At 35.6% G+C, this 20912-nt stretch overlaps 1 protein-coding gene across 3 annotated transcripts in view; it reads right to left on the bottom strand.

Moving 5' to 3' along the window:
• Positions 1-616: 616 nt before the first annotated feature.
• Positions 617-20912, bottom strand: part of PPP2R5E (protein phosphatase 2, regulatory subunit B', epsilon isoform) — a 71019-nt gene continuing 50723 nt past the window's right edge. Inside the window, exons 3-13 of one of the 3 annotated variants that reach the window (XM_010584148.1) lie at positions 18303-18404; positions 16121-16213; positions 11470-11600; positions 11326-11385; positions 10576-10684; positions 9542-9595; positions 9390-9440; positions 8414-8533; positions 7173-7300; positions 4622-4723; positions 617-1990 (exon numbers count right to left, since the gene is read on the bottom strand). In XM_010584148.1, the coding sequence (XP_010582450.1) occupies positions 1891-1990; positions 4622-4723; positions 7173-7300; positions 8414-8533; positions 9390-9440; positions 9542-9595; positions 10576-10684; positions 11326-11385; positions 11470-11600; positions 16121-16213; positions 18303-18404 (1050 nt within the window). In that variant the 3' untranslated portion in view covers positions 617-1890. The remainder of the gene's footprint in view (positions 1991-4621; positions 4724-7172; positions 7301-8413; positions 8534-9389; positions 9441-9541; positions 9596-10575; positions 10685-11325; positions 11386-11469; positions 11601-16120; positions 16214-18302; positions 18405-20912) is intronic. The other 2 variants (XM_010584149.1, XM_010584150.1) reach the window with 2 other exon arrangements.

Below are 20912 nucleotides of genomic sequence, written 5' to 3'. Positions count from 1 at the left end.
TTTTTTTTCCAGAATTAACAGTGTCAAGTTTTTACAAAATCGTTGAGTTTACAACATTTGTGTGCGCAGATGCAGGAGTACAAACTGTGACCTGATAATCCTGAAACAGTCAGTAGTCTAGGAGGGAATTCCTTTTTACCTCTTTTCCATGCCTGAAAACAAGAAAACTTCAAATCCTACTGCATATTTAAATGGTAGGAAGAAAAATATACAAGCTTGTATTTATACTGTTATTTCTATCAATGGCAACAGGTCATAAATTCATGTTTGCAACTATCACAAAGACTCATGAACACCAATTCAGTTTTATACTGTAAATACTGCTGGATTGATGGTTTAGGATTATCAATTCACTGTTGTCATATGTCTATAACAGTTCAAAAGCATCCTGGAGAAAAATCCTGAAACACATACCTTTCGGTATATAATAATGCAACTGCATTAGCTAAATATATACTGTACATAAGTCTTATCAGCATTTTACCTACCAAAGATGTAAGATTCCACTTTCAAATACAAAGCAGATAGCCAATAATGTATACTTATAATACAGCCCTCTCCTTTGTTTTTGTATATTTTTTTTCTTTTGTTTTAAACAATTTGGTCACAATGCACCTTTGATATAAAAGCATTTTAAACTTTATTATTAATACTCAGAACATTAGGATTTCCAGAATTTTTTCAGTAGCATTTGTAGAACCACTTTTGGTAACAAATACAGTAGTTAGGAATGAGCATCCAGATGAGAATGCAGAAGTATATTATCCAGAATCCTTTCCAGCTAAGACCATAGGGCTGGTACTGTGATGAGTAATAGTACTAGAACCACAAAAACACTATAGTATGTTTCTTAGAGGCTACATCCTCTTTTGCTGGAACACTTTATAAATACATATTAAAAAGTAAGGCAACAACTCCAAACAGTCCAAACTGCTATCTCAACTCAATTTCCAATTAGATCCATGACCACTGGAGAGCAATTTTATGCTTGCACTGTTTAGCGTTTGTCTTTATTCTTTCAAAATGGTCCAATAAAAACATACTGTAATAATTTAGCAATTAGTATTTCTAAAACCACTCCAGTATGTGTGTCCAATGTCATATCACTAATACTGGTTAGGTACTGAAGTCCAGGGTGTTACCACTGCCCATTTTTAAAGGATTGCGGACACTAATTTGGATTTGCAATAAATAGGTGCATGAATCCACAGCTCCCTTTCCTACTATGTTTATCACCTACTTGTTTTTTAACTCCTAATGTTCAAATTAAGGAAGCACCAGAGACAGCCTGGTACTAAAAAAATGCTCACACCAGTAAACAAAACTTTTATTCAGGACCTATGTTTTTCATGGCCCTGATCTGAATGGACATTCAACTTATGAAGATGTGCAAAAGGAAAAAAAGTCAAATTACAGTAAAGTTATCCAGAGAAGGAGGATGTTACACAAACTCATAAGGAAATGACAGTCTTTTTTCTCTTTTACTATAAATACACTTAACAGTTTAGCAGAAAGACAAGCTAAATTTTAAGATTGTTCACATTTGAAAGTTGTATTATACTCTCTGCTAACGATAAATAAGGAACAGGTCTTGACAATGGAATTTGACATCGCAATTTTCATCAACAGATCTTTGAAGACTGGTTTTAAAGAAGGGTTAAAACAATGATTATGTTTGCAAAGTTCTGAGAAGTCCATCTGCTGTCCAAACTTTGGATTAAAGTCCTTATTTTTTTCCTTTACTTAGAGACAGGTATATACAGTGCTGTTGTAATAATGAAACAAATGTGAAATCTACTGTAAAGTTGCACAATACAGAAAACTGTTGCTCCATCTTCTACTACATAAATGTGTGACTCCACAGGTTAATAATGCTGTTTTGTTTTTTTGTTAAGTTGGAATTATTCCATCACGTCTAAGACCTCTCTTTAATTCCAAATCCTCCAGTTTTTTCCACAGTTCTTCACGCTCTTTCTCTTTCTTCTTCTCACTGACAGATGAAATAAAACAAAGAGTTAGCAGGAGAGAAGACTGTAGAATATTTATGTTAAATAAATATATATAGTTGACATTAATTACCAGGACTAATTTTGTTGAACACAACTGCCATTTTCCTAACATATATCTCATTTTTAAAAATAATTTCTTTTTTTTTTTGCTTTTCCTTACCTACATAAGTATCACTAAACAAAGCAGTATGAAAAGAACATAAAACATAAGCTGAACAAAGCGACAGTGTTCATAGACACTAATTTGTAATGCAGCAGAAAAAAAATGCAGGGGACTTATTATGGAACAAATATACAATGATGATAAAAATTAACATTGCAGGAATAACTTGCATTTAATTATTTTCAAGTTTATTTATTTAAGCAAGGTATTTTTTAATCTTATAAATAACAGCCACTTTCTAGAACAAGCATTCCTTTATTCTTTTAGAATCACTGTTCTTACTTAGATTGACTGGTGGCTTTAATATGGCTTAGGTACTAGCCAAGAGAAAGTACAAGCTACAAGACATGCCTTTTGTTCAGTGATTCACTCTTTTTCCTTACCAAATTCCTACAAAAGCTATGTAGCATTTGCTTTAACAACAGACTTTAACAGCTGATTTGATAAAATTAAAAGCTAACCTAACATTTACTTTACCTGCATTATTTGCTTTCTAAATTTCCTGCCTCTGCCATAGCTTACTTTGAATAAATCTCCTTGATACTGCAAAGTACACAATGCTTTCAATTTCTATTACATCACCTTGTAGGTTCAGATGAGATGGAAATCTAACAGTTATAGAGATACAGATTCCCTGCCAGTCACAATAGAGAATTCTTGAAAAATATTTCAGCAGATTAGAAACATTCCTACACATCTTGATTTGGTCAAAGTACCAACATCTGGCTCACTTATTTGAAATTTTAATTTCCCAAGAGTATTTTAAACATACAAAAGAATACAAACAACTTTCACATAAACCCTTGAAGAACAGGTTTAAAAAAAGGACCTTACTGTCACTTGAAAGATTTAAAATTAAATATAAGAATAAGTGAAATAGCCTAATATTTTCAGGCTACTTACCAGGTATTTCTCTTCTAATCATTTTGAAATATATGCCTGCCTACCTAAAAGACTGTTAGTGGATGATCACCTCATCCAACTTACCTATTTGACCTATCGTAGTCATTAATATTGAGCATATTTCTCCTCAAGCTTTAAGTGATATCAAAGCTACCCTTTTGAAAAGAGGTTCTATTAAGATACTAAAGATTTTCTGTAAACATTAAGGTAAATATCCCAGTTTATACATTCAGGTATTTAAATGTTTTAAAATGATAAGTAGTAAATAAAAATGGTGAAATGGTTAGCACCAGCCTTGACAGGAGATACAACGTCTAGTAGGTTTAAGAAAAATTATTTGTGCAGTTCAGTCAATAAACCTTACACATGATCCAGACACGGGACATACTACTACACTGTGTGGTCCTGTTAAGAGCAGAGTGCCTCATCTTAAGGGGCAAAGTGCAATTGCAAATTGATTTAAGTCACTTGAGGTCCCTTAGTAAATGGATTAGATGACCAGCCCTAAGATTCTCTGCCTTTCCTGCTAGAAAACCAGGCAGTGTTGTCTCAGCTGCCCTAGCAGATTGAGCCTTATTTATCAACACCTACCCAGAATTCATCTAAAATCTTAGCTCAATTATAGATCTAAGTCTTTAAAAGTAAAATGCTGTATTAATGAACTAACCTTTCAGTTGCAGATTTTTTGTGTATAAAACTTTGTATTTTTACAACAGTGAAGTGGAACAAAAGGACAGTGTGGCTCCAGTCACACAATTCAAAAAGTATGGTCCCCAGGAGCCTTTAGAGACTATACTAACCTAACAAGGTCTGATGTCATACAGTACCCTTTGGTTTGCTTGGGGGGAACCCTGAGTCACAGAAAAGGTATAACTTAAACGAAGTTTCAAACTGTTCAGAGTTCCTGAAGTTTCCTCATTTTTTTCACCTGATGCTTTGGATAAGCTGAAACTTTTGAGAAAAGATGCTGCACTATAATTGGAAAACAAAGATTAAGGAAAATAGGAGAAAAGACAAAAAGCATTTTACTAGGGTGGAACGAATGATTGTATGAACGGTGTATCTAAGGATCCTGCATGCTAAAACACTCAGCTACTGAATAAGAAATAAAAGGATTGAGAGATGCCTCTTTGCTTTAAGACCACATCTAACCTAAGAACAGTAGTTTAGAAAATCAAATCTTAGGGTTTTCCCTCACGTCTCTTCCCAAACTTCAGTGAGACTTTTTTGAAGTCTGTAAGCAAAGTGTTATCTTTAAACCCTTGTTTTTCTTTTATTATTAAATATCTTGATACATTTAAGTCTTTTGGAATATGGCATCAAAAGGAATTCCATGAGGAATGCAGATTCCCAAGCAATGCAATGGATACTGTATTTCATAAGGAGTAAAGAACAACCTGTACATGATACTAGCTTACATCTTGCAGGGGGGAAAATAAGGCATTATATCTATTATGTGTGAGACTACACAATTGCACCTGAGTGTAAGGGAAAAACTAAACAGCAGGCCTTATACACGCTGACAAAAAAAGCTTTAAAAAGTTACCGCTGACGATCTGACTTGTAAGTGGCTGTCAGCTCATCAAACATGGTGCTGTTCATTTCCATAAATGCCTTCAACACATTGTAGACTAAAGCCACAATAGCCCTGTGAAACATTTAAAAAGAAAAAAGAAAGGAATCTATTAGTTTCAAGTGAAATCAAACATGAAATAAAAGTGTCTTCTCTTACCAGCACTTCTGCAACCAATTCTGCTCTTGCAAGTATGATAATGTAAATTCTTTGATTTCAGTGAAACTACTTTTGATTAACATATTTAAAGGTGAGAATAGCTTTCACGTCTCTACTGACTACTTAAATGGAGCAAACCAAAACTCTAGGGTAAAAGGTAACAACAGAAAGCTATTACATGTAACTACAGACTCTTCCCTCATGCTGTAGTGCAATTTTGAATGCAACTCCAGGGATTCAAATCATCAGTGCTGGCAGAAGGAATAGAATTCAAACATGAAATGGGAGTGATTCATATTTCCTTATGATTTTTCTATGAAGCTGAATATTCAGTGCATCTATGCAAAAGACAAGGCTGTATTTCAAGAGTGATTTCCTTGTACTCATACATTTCACATTCATTTTCATTTTGGTACAGCAAAAAACTCTTAAAAAACCCACAAGTCCTTCAGATAAGTGCTGCAGTATCTGTGTAAAACTCTGTGTGCGTGTGTGTGTGTATATATATATATAAAATATATATGTATAAAATATATATAGTATCTGTAGACATATCTCTATAAACGTCTGCCTACTTTGCTTATTCCTATTCCTGACCTTACGCAAGAACCAATACACCACTGCTTATTTGAATTCAAGTTGCTTAACTGTGTAAAACATGACAGGCATGATCTGTTCATACAGGAAAAAATTGTGTATAACAATAATTATTTCAAAAAGGCTTCAAAGGCATTCTGTCCCACAAAGGCTCAAAAAACGTAGAGTGAGTTTACTCTTTTATATCATCTGACTGGATAACTAACCTAAAATATACTAGAATTTCCCAAGTAAGATGGGTCTGCCAACAGTCTGATTATCTAGAGGTCAAAATTCCTTTGTGGCAGAGTTGAAGGTAAAGAAACAACAAAGCAACTGAAAAGGGAGAAAGGAAAGAAACAAATCTAAAAAATTTTCAAATAATTTGGAATAGATTATCTATCAAAGAGATCCCAGTTCCTGATCCACTACAATGGTTGTCATATACAGACATGGGGTTGCTTAAGAAACAGCTCTTCAGCCAGGAGGCAGTGTATCAAAATTACAGGTGCCAGGAACCTTTGGAGCAAACCTACATAGCAAACAAACTATGCACCATTTCCCACGCTCCCCCCATCTATCATTCACCTCTTTCAATAAAACTTTCATTTTTGTTGCCTGCATTTAAAAACGTTCTTATGAATATAAAAATTCTTTAAATACCTTCTTTGTTTTACATGTATCTTAACCTGGCTTGTGTGTCAAAGGTACAACATTCCTGTGGGTATGAGAACTCTGAGAACTGGGATACTGGAATACTCTCATTACCAGAAGCATCCCAGTGCATAGTATAAAAGGCTGGGCAGGAGCACGGGCAGGTTGGAGACTAGTGATGTGGTACTACACCATGGAAAGTGTCTTTTTGTGATGAGCGTTAATTACAAAAGCTTTCCAGTAGCATTAGATTTGTCATGAAAGCACACAAAGTTGAGGTTTGGCTAAACACAGAACAAAAAGACTAGTGTTTTAAAAGAGGAAATATTTTAGAAATACTTTACAGTAGGGTCTTAAAGCAACTGGGACCTGAATGTAGCACAGATCATTAAAAATGTTCGGTTTACTAAAATGGTAACCACTTTGACTTAAAAAAACTTTTCAACTAAAGTGTAGAATACATGGCATCTAACTGTAACAGTATCTTCCATTAAAACACTTTCTACTAGGTTATTCAGTTTAGAAATAAAAATTCCAAATTAACATGATATCTCTATGAAGCAATTACTCTATTACTGTGCATAATACAGGAACAGCTGTATTTATTTCAACTTAGAAAAACCAGCTCAAGCTAAGAATATACGGATGTCTATATGCTTCTTAGATGTTTAGAAAAACGCTAGTACCAGAGGTCTGCCAGAGGTATCAGTATCATCCATGATACAGCCACAAAGATTTATTAGTGCCAAGCAATATTCTTCTAGACAATTTGTGATCAGGCTTAAGACGTTAATGAGTTCATAAAAAACTGTGTAGGTGTGTAGGAGAAATGCTTGATGAGCAACACTTTTTCTTCAATAACAATGTAACATCTAATTTCTCTTTTTTCCAACTCGTGAGATCTATTTTTATCCCATAAAGTACTGATTTTTGTACACATACCAGATAATTAAAAACATTTTGAGACAAGCTCAAGTACAGACTAATATATATTGGCATTAACAGAGTTGCACCTGCTCATGGCAGCTTTGAATTTGGATCTCTCCCGTTTGTTCAGGTGTTCTTCAGCAGACATTCCCTAAGTTTATCAGTGATATGTCAAAAGGTAAGATCAAGTGTAATGGTAAGAACTTACGGATTCCAGTGTTCTTTAGAAATCCTATAAAGGCTGGAAAACATGATGGGAAGTATAACATTTGAATTCTCCTCTATCAAACTCATGATGTATTCGTTATTCCAATAATACAGTGCTCTTTCGGCCACCTTTGAGTCAAAGGAATAAAATATTAACAGGAATTCAGATACCTATAATTTTGTAATCTTCTGAAGGAAAAACAAATCACAGAGAAATTTCACAAAGATGAATTAACAGGAATCATTACCTTTGAAATTAAAACTCTAATCAGCAGCATAACATGCCTTAATGGCATTAAGTTTTTATGCTATAATTCAGATCCCACAGCATCCACTCTCTCTTTCCCCGAGTGGTATGTTGTTACTCGCTGAAGACCAGGTGCAGACACTGCATTAATGCTGCAGCTGTGCAGGGGAAGGGAGAGCAGACAGACTTCCCATCACCCCTTTCCCTCAATCCTGCGACTGCAGTCAGAAGGGAGAGAGCAGTACTGGGATACTGGAGGAAGGAGACAGGAAAAGGCCCAGTAGCTGAGCTGAATAAGGGGGAGAGATCATAAGTGTGGGGAAGGTACCAATGATAATAATCACCTTGGGGAGGAGCTGGGGGGGTGGTAGGAGGGAAAACACTGATCTAAATTATGCTGGAAACAAATGTAGTCCAAGGAAGAGCTGAAAACAGTCACATCTGCCTTTGTGCCACAATAGCTAGCTTAATATTGAGACACAACAGGCCACGAATCCTTTCTCCTCTTCATATATGATTCAATTTAAATCCTATTCACTTCCTTTCTTCCCATTATGCAATGTGAAGAAAACAGACTATGGGTTCTATCACCTCTGACCAGACATCTGCTTACAGAAGGAAGTAGGAAAACATGAATGCTGCACACCACCACGCTAAAAACGGGAGCAAATACATCCTATATGGTCTGTCAATCTGAAGGCCATATGGTAAGTACCCGTCACCTACAGTCAGAAGGGCTCAAAGTCTGCTTGGATACAGTTTAAGGCCTTAGGTGGCTCAGAGCAGCAACTTCTGTGCTGAAACCCCGGATATGTCTAACAAGTTATTCATGGAGCTCAGAACTAAACTTCCACTGCAACATACCCTCTTCCGTAGAAATCCAGAAGACAAGTATTTAAAACCACATAACGTAAAATAATATTTACATTTGGGGGGTGTTATGTTTGAAATTGAGACTGTACATTCCTATACAAACAATAACCTCTACCACTGACCTGAAAATGAGGGCTAGAGACACACTTGGCAATTTGTTTAAACAAGGGTTCCTGGATTTTAACAAATTGTGATGGTTCGATTACATCCAAGATTTCCTCCAGCTCTCCTAGGAACATGACCTAAAGACAAAGAAGGAAGCATTGAATATAAAACCTCTGAATCATCTTGATCAGCAAAATACTGGTAACCCTCAAATTCTACTTCAGGGCGAAATGGAAGCCTCACTAGCTCTGCAAGACCCTCTCTCAAAAAATGTTCTACCTGTAGCAGCTTCTGGATTCAGTCTCTTAAAAGAAGGAGGACAAGTGTGTGCAAATGCTGTATTTAAAGTAGTCCTTTACAACAAAATTCAGAACTGCACCAGTATATCCGTGCTGAAAACCTGGCCTCATACAGACAAAGGATTTGGCCAAGCCTTAAACTTTGTTAACTATGGAGAGTCTCTTGATTTTACCTCATTTTTTGAAGTAATATTCAAAGTAATGGTTTTGCTGTGTCACAAAATCTCATTAGGGAAACTCAGATTTGCATCAAGAATTTGAAATAAAAATGCAAAGGTCTAACTGCTTCTTTTACCTGTTTAGTAGGTAAACACCAGACAATAAAATATCTTTCATCTTCCCTGGAAAAATACTATCCTCACACATAAACAACTCCAAATCTAACAGTGTTTTCCAATCTGTCCTAAACAATGTTTATTTTCTCCTTTCTAAAACAAAAAGAAAATCTCTGCAGAAGAACCAGTGCTTATTTTGTGAATAGAAACCATGGTTATCAAGCTTTTATCTTCATAATCAAAACCGTCCAAGAAAACAGAATTCAAATATGGAAAATCACCTACAAGAATTAATACCAAGTTCCACCACAGCATGTGCTACCTACCTGGAAATATCTAAAGATTCCTTGCCTATTATATTGTAGAACAAAATAACTCTTATGTTTTGTTATTACCAGCTATCTACTAGTAACACTTACCTCTTTCTGACTGCAGGTTTTTGGCCAGAATTTCATTAAACCTCTAATGACCTAAATTAGAAGGAAAAAAAAGTTTATTTTTTTACTTTTCTCTCAACAGGGAAAGCCAGTTATGATGCAAAAAAAAGAAAAAGTATGAAAGAAATATTTACCGGTTCTGTGAGTGAAGGGTCTTTCTCCAGAAACTGTACTATGCAATACGCCAGCTGTGAAGCAGTAAAGATTTAAGAAAATGAAGTTAGAACATTTCTATAAAGAAACCACAAAGAAACAATTTTTTTAAAAGAGAGAGACTCAAGGCAAGATGCTATAGAGCTTTCTTAAATTGCATCCAATTTTGAACTGAGATGCACAGTTTGCACTGTGCAAATCCACTCAAAGTTCAGTTCATAAGAAACAACAGAACACATTACAAAAAAATTAGGGTGATGAAGTAGCATATATAACAAAAATCAGAGCAACGTGGAATTCTAAATACAGTCATACAACCAATGTTTTGAAGCTTCTGTTACTCTCTGAAACTGCATCTTTTTACACATTTTATACATCGGCAAAATCATGAAAGCTCTTGCAAGATGAGCCAACACAGCTAAAACCTGGAATAACATATTTAGAAACCATAGCTTTATCAGCATAAGAAAGACTGCACTATCTGAAAATCAGAGAGAAAGGCAACAGGTATCACTTATCAGAGGAAAAATTACGTCATGAAACCTTACTGTATAAAAAGATATATGAGAGCATAAATGCAGTATTAAGAAATCTTGAGGGAGAATGTTAAAGATTATGCAAAAATGTGGGTATTAGTATTCAGAAAGTTGCCAGGATGAAGAAAAGCCTTGACAGCACAAGACTAAGGAAACCCAAACATTCTCTTGGGAGAGGGAATTGGAAAGGCAAACTTGTGAGAGTGAGAAAGCAGCAGAGAAGAAAACCTAAACAGAGAGTTTAACTACTACACAAAACCCCCAAAATATTATGTTACACTTTTAATTATCTAATCAGAAGCAAGACATTTATCATACAAAGCACATTAAATTAATTTTTTTAAAAAATCTATTGCACTTTTTCCACATTTCAAAACTTTACCCCCACCTTTTATGTGCTATGCAATTAAATTTCCAAAGCAATTTTTTTAAAAAATAAATCATTCTAACTGAGCAGAAAATATTTTTATAATTTCTACCTGTGCGTGGAAGAGTGATAAACTCCTGACAGTATGCAAAGGGATCAGCACCTTCACCAGAAACTGTTTATGCTCTGCCTTCAGAGGTAAAGCAAAACCATTGATAATACTAGAAATTAGAAGAAAAATATTTGTTAGTGTTATCATCACAGAAAACGTTCTTGAGGTCTGAACAAGCACTTTCTAGATTAAAATAATTTAGCAGTCAGCACCTGTTTACAAATAGCAGGCTCACGCCATTTGTAAACAGGTGCTGACTTTTGTTGTGCTTTATATTAGCAGTGCAGTACATATCTAGGTAGCAATTCAGCTCCGATTTAGGGATAATCATATAAACAGCTGCAGAAACCGGTTGCCAAACAGATAAGACCTTGTCTATGTGGTCTGTAAATTCATATAAGCAAGGTGTTCTTGAGTAATTAACTTGCCAGAGTTAGATTTACTCAAAATATTCACAGTTAGTGTGCTCAAAAAAATAATTTCTGCAGCATGTAAGGATGAAGTACGCAAAATTTAACACACACATACACACACACAAAATCAATCCAACACTTTCGGCTGTAACTTGTATCCAGTTATATACTCTTGGCAAAGATGTGACAGAGATTTGCACATGGGCTTAAAGATGAGCATGTGCGCACATCTGTTTTCAGAATCAGGGCTTATAGTAATACTTTTTCCGAATCCGACACTATTGTGACATGTCCAGAAGGGAAGTTTGAGATAGATAATAAGTAAAGACTCATTTACCTTCCTAAAATTTCCAACAGTTCAGCTACGCCATTGAAGTGTTCAGTTTCATAAACAAATCTAAAAAAAGAAAAGTTAAATATAAGTAATATATCAGTTTCCTAAAATGTTCATAAGCAAAAAGTACCTTCTTCCACAACTTACCGTAGAAAAATATTATTAATCTGTTTTCGGATAAATGCTCTAAGACCCAGAAACTTGCCATAAATTCTGTGCAAGACTGTTTTTAGGTAGTCTCGTTCTCGAGGGTCTTCGCTGTCAAACAGCTCCAACAGCTGTGTTTAAAGGAAAAAGAGAACTGAAACAGTAGACATTTGACAAGTATGACACAGACTTCTATACAGAAGTTAAATTCATGAAAGCACATGCATGTAAGAATGTGATATCCATGTTATCCAAGGTGTAGAAATACATTATTAAAAAATCTGTTGTAATCCCAGTACAACATCACAAAACTCAGTTTATTAATTTCCACTTCTGACATAACAAAACTTTGGAAATCTTCAAACAACTAATAAACTTTTGATTAACTGGCTCCAAAATGCTGCCTTCCTTCTCCACAAAAATAAATAATATATATTCTTAGGTGCTGTCATATCTACAAAATAAGACAGTTTGCCTCTTACCATCCACCATTCCTTCATTCTGCAGAACTAAAAGATCCTCATTTGCTTTAATATTTTGTTCCTACAACATTGCGTCAAGGTCACGTTTTTTCTAATTCCTTGTAATTTATATTATGAGCTCTTAAGCCTTCCTAGTGATTGCATGGCCTTCATGCTGTAGAAAGACTCAACAGTGAAATCTATGCCAGTACTGGATCTGCTGTTACAGGATCTCCAACAAACGACACAAATCAAAGCATCAGGGGGAATTAACCCTCAGGTTGAACAAAATGGCAACTTCAATATCCAGTTTAAAAAAAAACCAAAACCAAACCAAAACAAAAAAACAACAAAAGAAAACCCACCTTTACTAATTAACTCTTAAATAAGATTTTAAAACAGCAAAATGATTATGTGCTACTCAGTCAAAAAACCCTACCATCCAGTATCTTGTATTGTCCAAAATATATCTCAAAACACTGACACCTGAAGTTGCCTCTAATAATTAAGGCATGAAATGAGCAGGAGGAATATCACCTGCAGATCTTTGTTCTATTCCCCTTGAATCCTCCACCACAAAAGTATGAGCTTCCTCTTACCCCTTCTTTTTCATCTTTTTTGACACCACAACTTTTGTTATTCTGGCAGCCATTTGGAATAAGTTAGAAGGTAAACATTATTTAAAATCAAAACCAACCAACAAAAAAACCAAAACCCAAAAAACCCTACCTACCTCCAATGCACAGAAAACAGAGAAGTTTAAAGTAGTAATCATAAGCAAACAGTATCCCTCTTGCTTGAAAAAAGAAAGTAACTGCTAACCAGTACCCATCTTGCAAGAGAAATGAAGAGTTTGCCAAAGAGGTCTTACAAATACAGAAGATGCTGTCAGAAAATTATCTTGGATTCATAAATAGATAAATACCTATTATAAGTAGGTATGTCAGTGTATGTATACTGCCTGATCTCTGTTAAACTGCTACACAACTTTGAGGAGGTGGAAAAGAAAAAAAGACAGAAAAACATGATTAAAAGTTGTTAAACTATCTGGGATTTTGCTTTCTAACATCCAGATTTAGGAATGATGTATGTATTCTTCATTGTTTTGGATGTTTCTGTAGCTTGTAATGAGATCCCACTGTCCTTTCCTTGCAGTAAGAATCTATGGTGGGAATTTCATGAGGAAACGATGAGGTTTGTCAGCTGCCCTCCAGAGGTTATAAACACATTGCTTTGTTCAATTAGTTCTACAGTTAAATAAATAAATAGTCACCTCATCCTTCCCCAAATAGCAAATTTCACCCAAAGACAGCAAACAGCTGGAAACACTTAGGTTTTTAATTTTCTTATTGGATTGCTTTTAGGAGCGAAGTATTTATATTTCCAGTTCTCTTATACAGATCCTCTGTGGAAACATTGCTGAACTAAGACTCAGTCTTTTTTTTTTTTTTTAGAGAGAGACAATTATTTTGATATGTCCAATTTGTTATCAGGTTTCAGCAATTTAAAGTCTTATTTTTATGGATAAGCTGCAAGACTTCCATAATTTATGTGACTATACTGACACTAAACATAGAAAAGGGAAATAATTTTTCCAAAATAGCAACCTACATAACACAGACACTTGTGGATATATTTGAATAGTATGTCTCTTAGCAACCACTGCCAACCATTTCAGACTGTATATAAGCAGGCTTTAGAAATGAACAGTTACACTGTTAAGTAGAGCATTTTATCAAAACATACAGCTGAAAGCCAGAAACACATCTATATTCCAAAAACCAAAAGCAAAAAGCAAGCAAACAAGAAAAAGCTCGAAAAATGCACATTAAAAAAACTGTATCATTTTTTCATAATGGCATTCTTACTGCCAAGAAACACTTCATTAAAGTTCCTCAAATTTAAAAAAAAAAAACAAACCAAATTAATTTAGACAGAAAGCTGATTTCAAAGACTGTCACACTTGTGTTGTCAGTGTCATGAAACACCAAACATGTTTCATGTTCTTAAGTCTTAAACTGGTTTCCTATGTAAATGATCTGTAGTCACAGATTCTTAGGAGTTACTCTAGACACACAACAAATAATACAGCAGTAAGTGGAAGGACACCCCAGTTCTTACAGGCTAAACACAAACACTTATACACAGGGAAATATATCTACTTTCATGTATATATTAGGCTCAACAGAATTTTTTATGGAAAAATGTGAATTTTAAATTGACATACTGTGCATAGCAATATATAAAAACACATCGCCTAACCCATGTGGCAAGAACTTACGAATTCTTAGAATTGTTTTGAACTCTTAATTGTCGTATCATACATTTTCAGATACGTAGGTTTTAAAATCTATTTCCCTCTTTCAGTAGACACCATTCTTTCATTTAGTAGATTTAATAAAGACTAACGGGTTTAAAAAAAAAAAAAAACCCCAAAAACCTTCTTTTAGACCCATTCTCCTGTGCCAAACTGTAACAGGTTTGAACAACTTGAAAGTGCATAAGTGAGCGGGATGCTGCCTGTCATGACCAAGTTCAGCAGCACATAACAGGAGCATCTAGGAATTATTTCCTCTAGATTTTGAATTAGAACACAAGCATTCCTTCTAATGCAATCCTGCTGTATCTAAAGAAAATAAAATCGGTCTGGAAAAACCTGTCAAGAGTGATTACACACACACCCACCCCCCCCATAGTCTTACATCTCCACCAAGTACTGGATCATCAGATTGGTGCACCCCCTTGTTCAAATCAATATTTAAACGAACAAAAAGGAAACTCCACCACAGAAGTTTGATCCAGATGAAAAATACTCTTGTATTTAGAAGATGGATAAAATAAAAATACAAGTATATCCCATTGCTTTTGTAGAGTGAAGAAGGTCTTGTGACGTTAAGAAAGAAACTGAAGTCCCTTCTTTGAATCTTTGAATTTAAGGATAGAAATTGCTCTCTTTGCTACATTTTTCATGTATTCTTCATACAAATAACATACAAGGACTGCAAAAGCACTACTTTTATTGCCTGAGCACTACAGGGAAAAATAAAAGCTCCATGACAAAGGGGTGAGAGAAAGGTCTTCAAAAATGCTGAGTATCTCCTGCCACTTCTAATTTGGCTTTTATTCAAGTCTCAGCCTGGAAGGAAACTCCCTTTTCTAAGGAGGAATCTTTCTAAATTTCCCTGATTTCAAAAGCAAGCTATAGACAGCATTAAACACAAAATTCGTTCTGACTTTGCGGTTATACAAAAATTCATGATGGGAACAGAAAACACAAGACAGGTCTGTTCCCGAAAGCTGAAGACAAAAGTCATATATGTGGAGTTTCCTGGCTTATCCCAGAAAATATCTTCCTTCAGCTACCTGTTCTGGCATCTGTCAAGGCCTGGATGACAATTCCTCAGTAGAGGAGACCAATTACTGTAGTTTCAAGTGAAGCACACAAGAAGCCGAGCTTGTACACAAGAAGGAGACAGATGCAATACATGTAAAATACCTGGTTACCAGCTGATCGATTGACAGAGGCCATCTCTTCCATTTAGCCATAATGATGGCATGCAAACTACAAAAATAAAGCTACCCATTCTTTGCAATGTTATTTATTGTTGATGCCAATTCTTCTTCCATGCTTTTATTAGAGCTTAAACTTCATATGACCTTGTGATTTACTTCTTCCCCAACCACTACAGCATCACTGTTTTCAGTACTGTGCTGAGAATGGGTTTGTTAATGAACTTCTGCCCCCGTTGCCAGCTCTCCAGCAGAGACAGAAGGAAGAAATACTCTCCCCTTCCAACAGAAATATTTTAACAATATTAAGACGCATTAAAACTGGCATTTAAGTAGTCTTGCTAGATAGCAACATTTTTAGACTACTTGATAGTAAACCTTTCATTTTTTAACAGTTACTGTTTCAGCTCCCTCTCATAACCAGTAAGTCAAATATTTTGATTAAGGTATCAAAACTGGAGCCAAACCAACTATTTTATATATCTACAGCAACAGAGACTGACATACAAACACACACACATATTTCCCCTACCTCCGTAGATTGAAAACGTTCATTGTATATGCTTGTTTAGCCTTTTTCTGTTGCAAATAAAGTTACGCTTTCAAATTCTAAACAAAATCTTTTAAAAAAAATTTTTTTAAAAGCAACATGAAGCCTTAAAGAAAACAGATCAGCTTACCTGCAATACAAATTTCTGATCTATGTACTTTTTGGCAATGCTGGGCTGAAATTCTTGGCTTTCCAAAAATCGTATGAAAAACTCATATACAAGCTGCAAAAGAAAAAAAAAATCCATTGTTTAGTTTATGACTTGATTACTCTTTATATTAAGTATTTCCCTAAATTCTTTTGCTAGAAAATAAAATACTTATTTTTCCAAAGCGCAAAAGGTTAAAAAAATGAAAAAGATTCTTCTCCTTTATCAAATTACTAGAGTTAGAATTAATTACATGAGGTTTTTAAGTTAGCTTTGCTTATTTAACTCTAGTCTAAGACATTTCAACTCCAAGAACAGGCACTGCCTTCTTGTAATGCTTGTTATCATCTTGTAAAGCTTCCTAGAGTAATTGGAAAGCATATTTCAACTGCCCTCTGAACTGCTGAAGTCACATCAAATACAGACATTACAATTCTGAAAGGGTTGGTGAAACAGTTGGAAATATTTAAATTAAATTAGAAACTGCTTAGAGTAGCATTCTACTACAACTTGAAACAGAAGGATACAAATCAGAATTTATTCAGAAGTTTCTAACTTACTGTAAAGACTAGCCTCAGGGCTAACGAAAACCTGCTTACTTTCATGCAATTCCATCTCTGCCTAAACTATTCAGTGGTACAGCAACAGACTTTTCATTTACTGGGCAAAAAGAAGAGTATAAAAACCAGGCAAAAAGGAAGTTAAGTGAAACAGGGACTACTGTGGCCTTACAAGACAGCAAGTCTGACCTGTCACTGATAAATGAGCTACCAGCTAGCAATTCTCTTTGCTAAACCTTTTCAAGAGCAGCAGCCATTGAAAACTCGTTCCTTTCCGACTTCAGTGAGCATGAATATTGATACTGAAAGGAGAAAGGAAGCTAAAAATTACATTTTAAAATAATTTTAAACTTTGCCATGCAGACACCAGTGTTGCAATACTGCTGCTGCTGCTTTATGTCAGTGTTCTCTGACTTCTAAAAGGAAGCAACAGGAAATCAAAAAGGGGGAGAGAAGTTTAGAAATATGACATGGGAAAAGTGACAGCTTACATAACTAATATTAAATCACCAGGAAATCAATTCCATCAACTCCTGACAAATACTTTGGTGCATTTCTTCCTGACAATGGTAATGATTCCTCTGGCTAAGAAATTCGATCACTTCCATGTAAGTAATGACTTTTAAAACTACAGCACTAGTGTCAACAAACATAAGATAACAGACATGTATGCCTGTGCTGTTCCCAGGCAGGCAGAGCTGTTCAGAACTGCCTTGAAGCTTTTAAGATCCTTATTTTTTGTGAAATTTAAATATAAATGAGGGATGAAACCTACATTTCAACAGATTCTGAATTTGAGAGCACAAAGAGTGAAACAAAGTGCTCACATGCAATGACCGTGCATGCAACTGTCAAATAAAATCCTCATTTCATGCTGAGATCAATTGTGCTCCTTTGCTCACTCCATGAACTGTTACTCGGGCAAACTTCTTCTAAATTTACTAGTGGTATAAGTCATTGTCCTGACTATCACGGACAGGATCTGCATCTATATTTTCTATAAAGGAATTTACTGCATTAGCACCAATGATGCTTTCTCCAAAATTAGTTTATGTTCTTTGTTCAAAATACTTTGTGTTGACACTTGAGGTACAGAGGAAGGGATGATACACAGCAGTGAGCATGCATCCTGCTATAAACACCTGAAAGCAAACCTCGACCCAGGGATAGGAAGGAAGACTTAGATAGGGATGTAGCTTCTCATTCATTTTTCTGATCAGCTGCCAACACCTGTGTACTTTTGTATGAAAATTAACTACCCTCGGTAAAGCAAAACTGCTAGCAGTATCATCCCCACAATGCTCTTGCTGAAGTTGCTGAAAAACACTTGTACATCAGAGCAGTTTGGAAAGCAAAATAATTTTTAAATCAATGATGGAAAAGAGGAACTTGAGGGACACCATCAATATAATTTTGGAAGAGAGCTTTAACATTTTGCAAATTTCACAAAGTCTTTGTAGGTACTATATTATAGCCATGAACAGTATTAGTAAATGTTAGTGTCTCACAGACAAGTTCTGATTCACAGGTTAAAAAAAGCTAAGAAAATTATTAGATGCATTAAGCAATGATAAGCATTTATTCTGAGATAAATGATCAAAAACCTGTAAATGTGGCCATGATGCCTCCAAGGTGGGCTCATCTTCTTCTGGATCAAATTCATTGCTGTCACTAGGTGGGAGAGTTCTGAAGATATTGCAAGATACCTGAAAGGTGAAAGAAAGCATGATGAGATCTGTTTTTCAAACAGGTACTAGATTTCAGGACCCTCTATGTCTATACCTACTGAATCCTCCATCACATAAGCAGTATGCCTTTTGCCTGCTGTCTAAGTTCTTCAGCAACAGCACAGGTCTAAGGAACCTTTCACTTTACAAATATGCCACCAGCCTTGGCTTTCCCTTCTCCACGTCTTTTTGTTTCTTCTTTCAACTGATATCCCAGCATTACCCAGTCTGCCACCGTTTCTGTCCACCATATTCCAGATGAGCCCACCAACATGTAATTCCCACCCTACTGGGCATCAATGGGCTGAGAGCCATGACTGTTTAGGAGTTGTGGGAAATGCCAACAACATGCATTTACAAGTGTTTTCATACAACACTTGGTTATTTCCCTTTGCACAGGGAAAACATTAATGATATCTGCTTAAGGTCTCATCTGTCAGCACTTGTTAAGAGTTGCCAGTGCTATTCACACACTATATGCCTGGACACCTCATGCCAAGTACAGCACTTGGTACTAGATGCAAACAAGAAATAGTATTTGCTCGACACTTAGCCTACATTTTATTTCATGGTTGGTTCGCTTTGCTTAATCTTATTTAGAGGTATTTTGCTGAGACTGCTTGGCTTTGTGAGGTTCATGCTATCAGCAAAGACTGAACCGCAGTGCTTTCCTGGGTTAATTATAGTGCTGAATGGAGTGTACAGCTTATTATACAGCAAATCTGATAAACTTCAAACAATGCTGTAGGGCCTTTTCTGCACTTTGAAGGTAATGTTGTGCCTTCTTTGCACCCTGCTACTGCATTTGACCCATCTCTAAGCTGGTTAATCAAACAGCTGGGAAAAGCAGCATGTTATCTCCTAATCCTGTCTATACATGACCCATTCATAGTAGTTCAAACTAAGCTATTTAAGAAACAAAACTAGTATGTTCTTCAACATCCTTATTTATTTTTTCAGCCTTTTACTCCTGTAAATGTTTTAAACTTAGTCTGTAAGGCATATTTTCAATATGTTGGCAACTTAGTAAGAAAGGGCACTTTAAAGCCAAGAGTTTAAACACAATTCAAATATTGATAAAACCAGACTGAAACAGAGTGAAGTTTTAGAATTTGAAAGACAAACAGAACAGGTTCAGGTACTGCATAACAGAAAGATGAAACAACAGAAAACTATAGGAAAGCACATGTGGTGCATACCAGTGAGGAATATTCACTGAACACAATGGAAAGACAAAAGAAGAGGAAGTAAGGCAAACCAGTGAGCATAGAAAAAAGGTCACACGGGTTTCTGCTTGGACGTTTTTCTTCTTGCCACAAGAGGGTGTATTTCACTACAATTACAGTAAAACATACTTTTACAAAAGCCTTCACTGTATATGTAAATCTCATGTTTTCAAGTTGTATGGCTTTCTTAACAGACACAGCACTTACCATAGCCAGTGTTGATAGATACTGAACTCTACTTGCCCTGTATGCATACCTGCCAAGTGATTACTAGCATTTATTAGGACATAATCTTTTTCTCCCTTCATCCTCTTCCCCTGACTCATTCACTTCTCTCAAGAGCCCCTCCATGAAAAGACTTTTCTAGTCTCATGAGGAAAAGTCAAATAACTATTCCAGGAATACACACCTTATAGTTTGCCTCTCCTCAAGGATTCCTGAGCTGCTCCTTCTACTACCCCAATAGGAAAAAGCAGGGAGAGGAGGAAAGGTATCAGAATTAGCAGGACAGAGTTGTTTCTGTGTTAGAGCACAGGGCAAAAGAGGGTAGACACAGCCCAAAGGATTCCCAAGTAAAAAGGGGGAAATGTACCTATTGGTGCCTTGGATCCAAACATCTGGGATTCTGCAAACTTACTGAAGCATTTTTTGTTAATGCTTCACATTCAAAAATCCCAGCTTTCTCAGGATTTGGACCAAAGTAGGGAACTAGCAAAACCAAAGGCATTCCACAGCTGTATTTTTTTTTCTGCTTTAAACTTCATTTGAAACAAGAAAGAAATTTTTCTCCAAATTTAACCATTCATAAATTAATGAAACTTGTACCAACAGATCAGAAAAAACGTAAGTATTCATCAGCTGTTGCGCTTAGAAACTGGAACAAATATTGACTTATGGCACAAGCAAAACCTGCAAGGAAAAGTACATACTTTCAGAATGAAAAGCTAAACTAAGACAAATTCCTGTAAGGTTTAAATTAAGTCAAACCAAGCCTCAAACAGTTAGTGCCAGGGCCTTAACAGCATTACAGAAGTATGAAGGGTTCAGCCACAATTAGTTAAGTGCCAGCACCGACACCTGAATCTTGAGCTTGCAACAAAACCAGTATGATTTCTGGATAGTGCCTATTAAAAAAAGGCCAGTCTCAAGGCAATTCAAAAGCAGGGTTTTTGCATGAGAAAATTAACACACAGGAGTAAAAGCAATGTAAGTTAGAATATGGTCCTAGTATACAGTTTGCTCTCTTTAATTTTCTTTTTTG

The sequence above is a fragment of the Haliaeetus leucocephalus genome, unplaced genomic scaffold (assembly GCF_000737465.1).
Source record: "Haliaeetus leucocephalus isolate CR32 unplaced genomic scaffold, Haliaeetus_leucocephalus-4.0 Scaffold944, whole genome shotgun sequence".
NCBI classification, from domain to species: domain Eukaryota; kingdom Metazoa; phylum Chordata; class Aves; order Accipitriformes; family Accipitridae; genus Haliaeetus; species Haliaeetus leucocephalus.
Note: the sequence above shows the minus strand (reverse complement) of the source record. Positions and strands in the feature narration are given on the sequence as shown.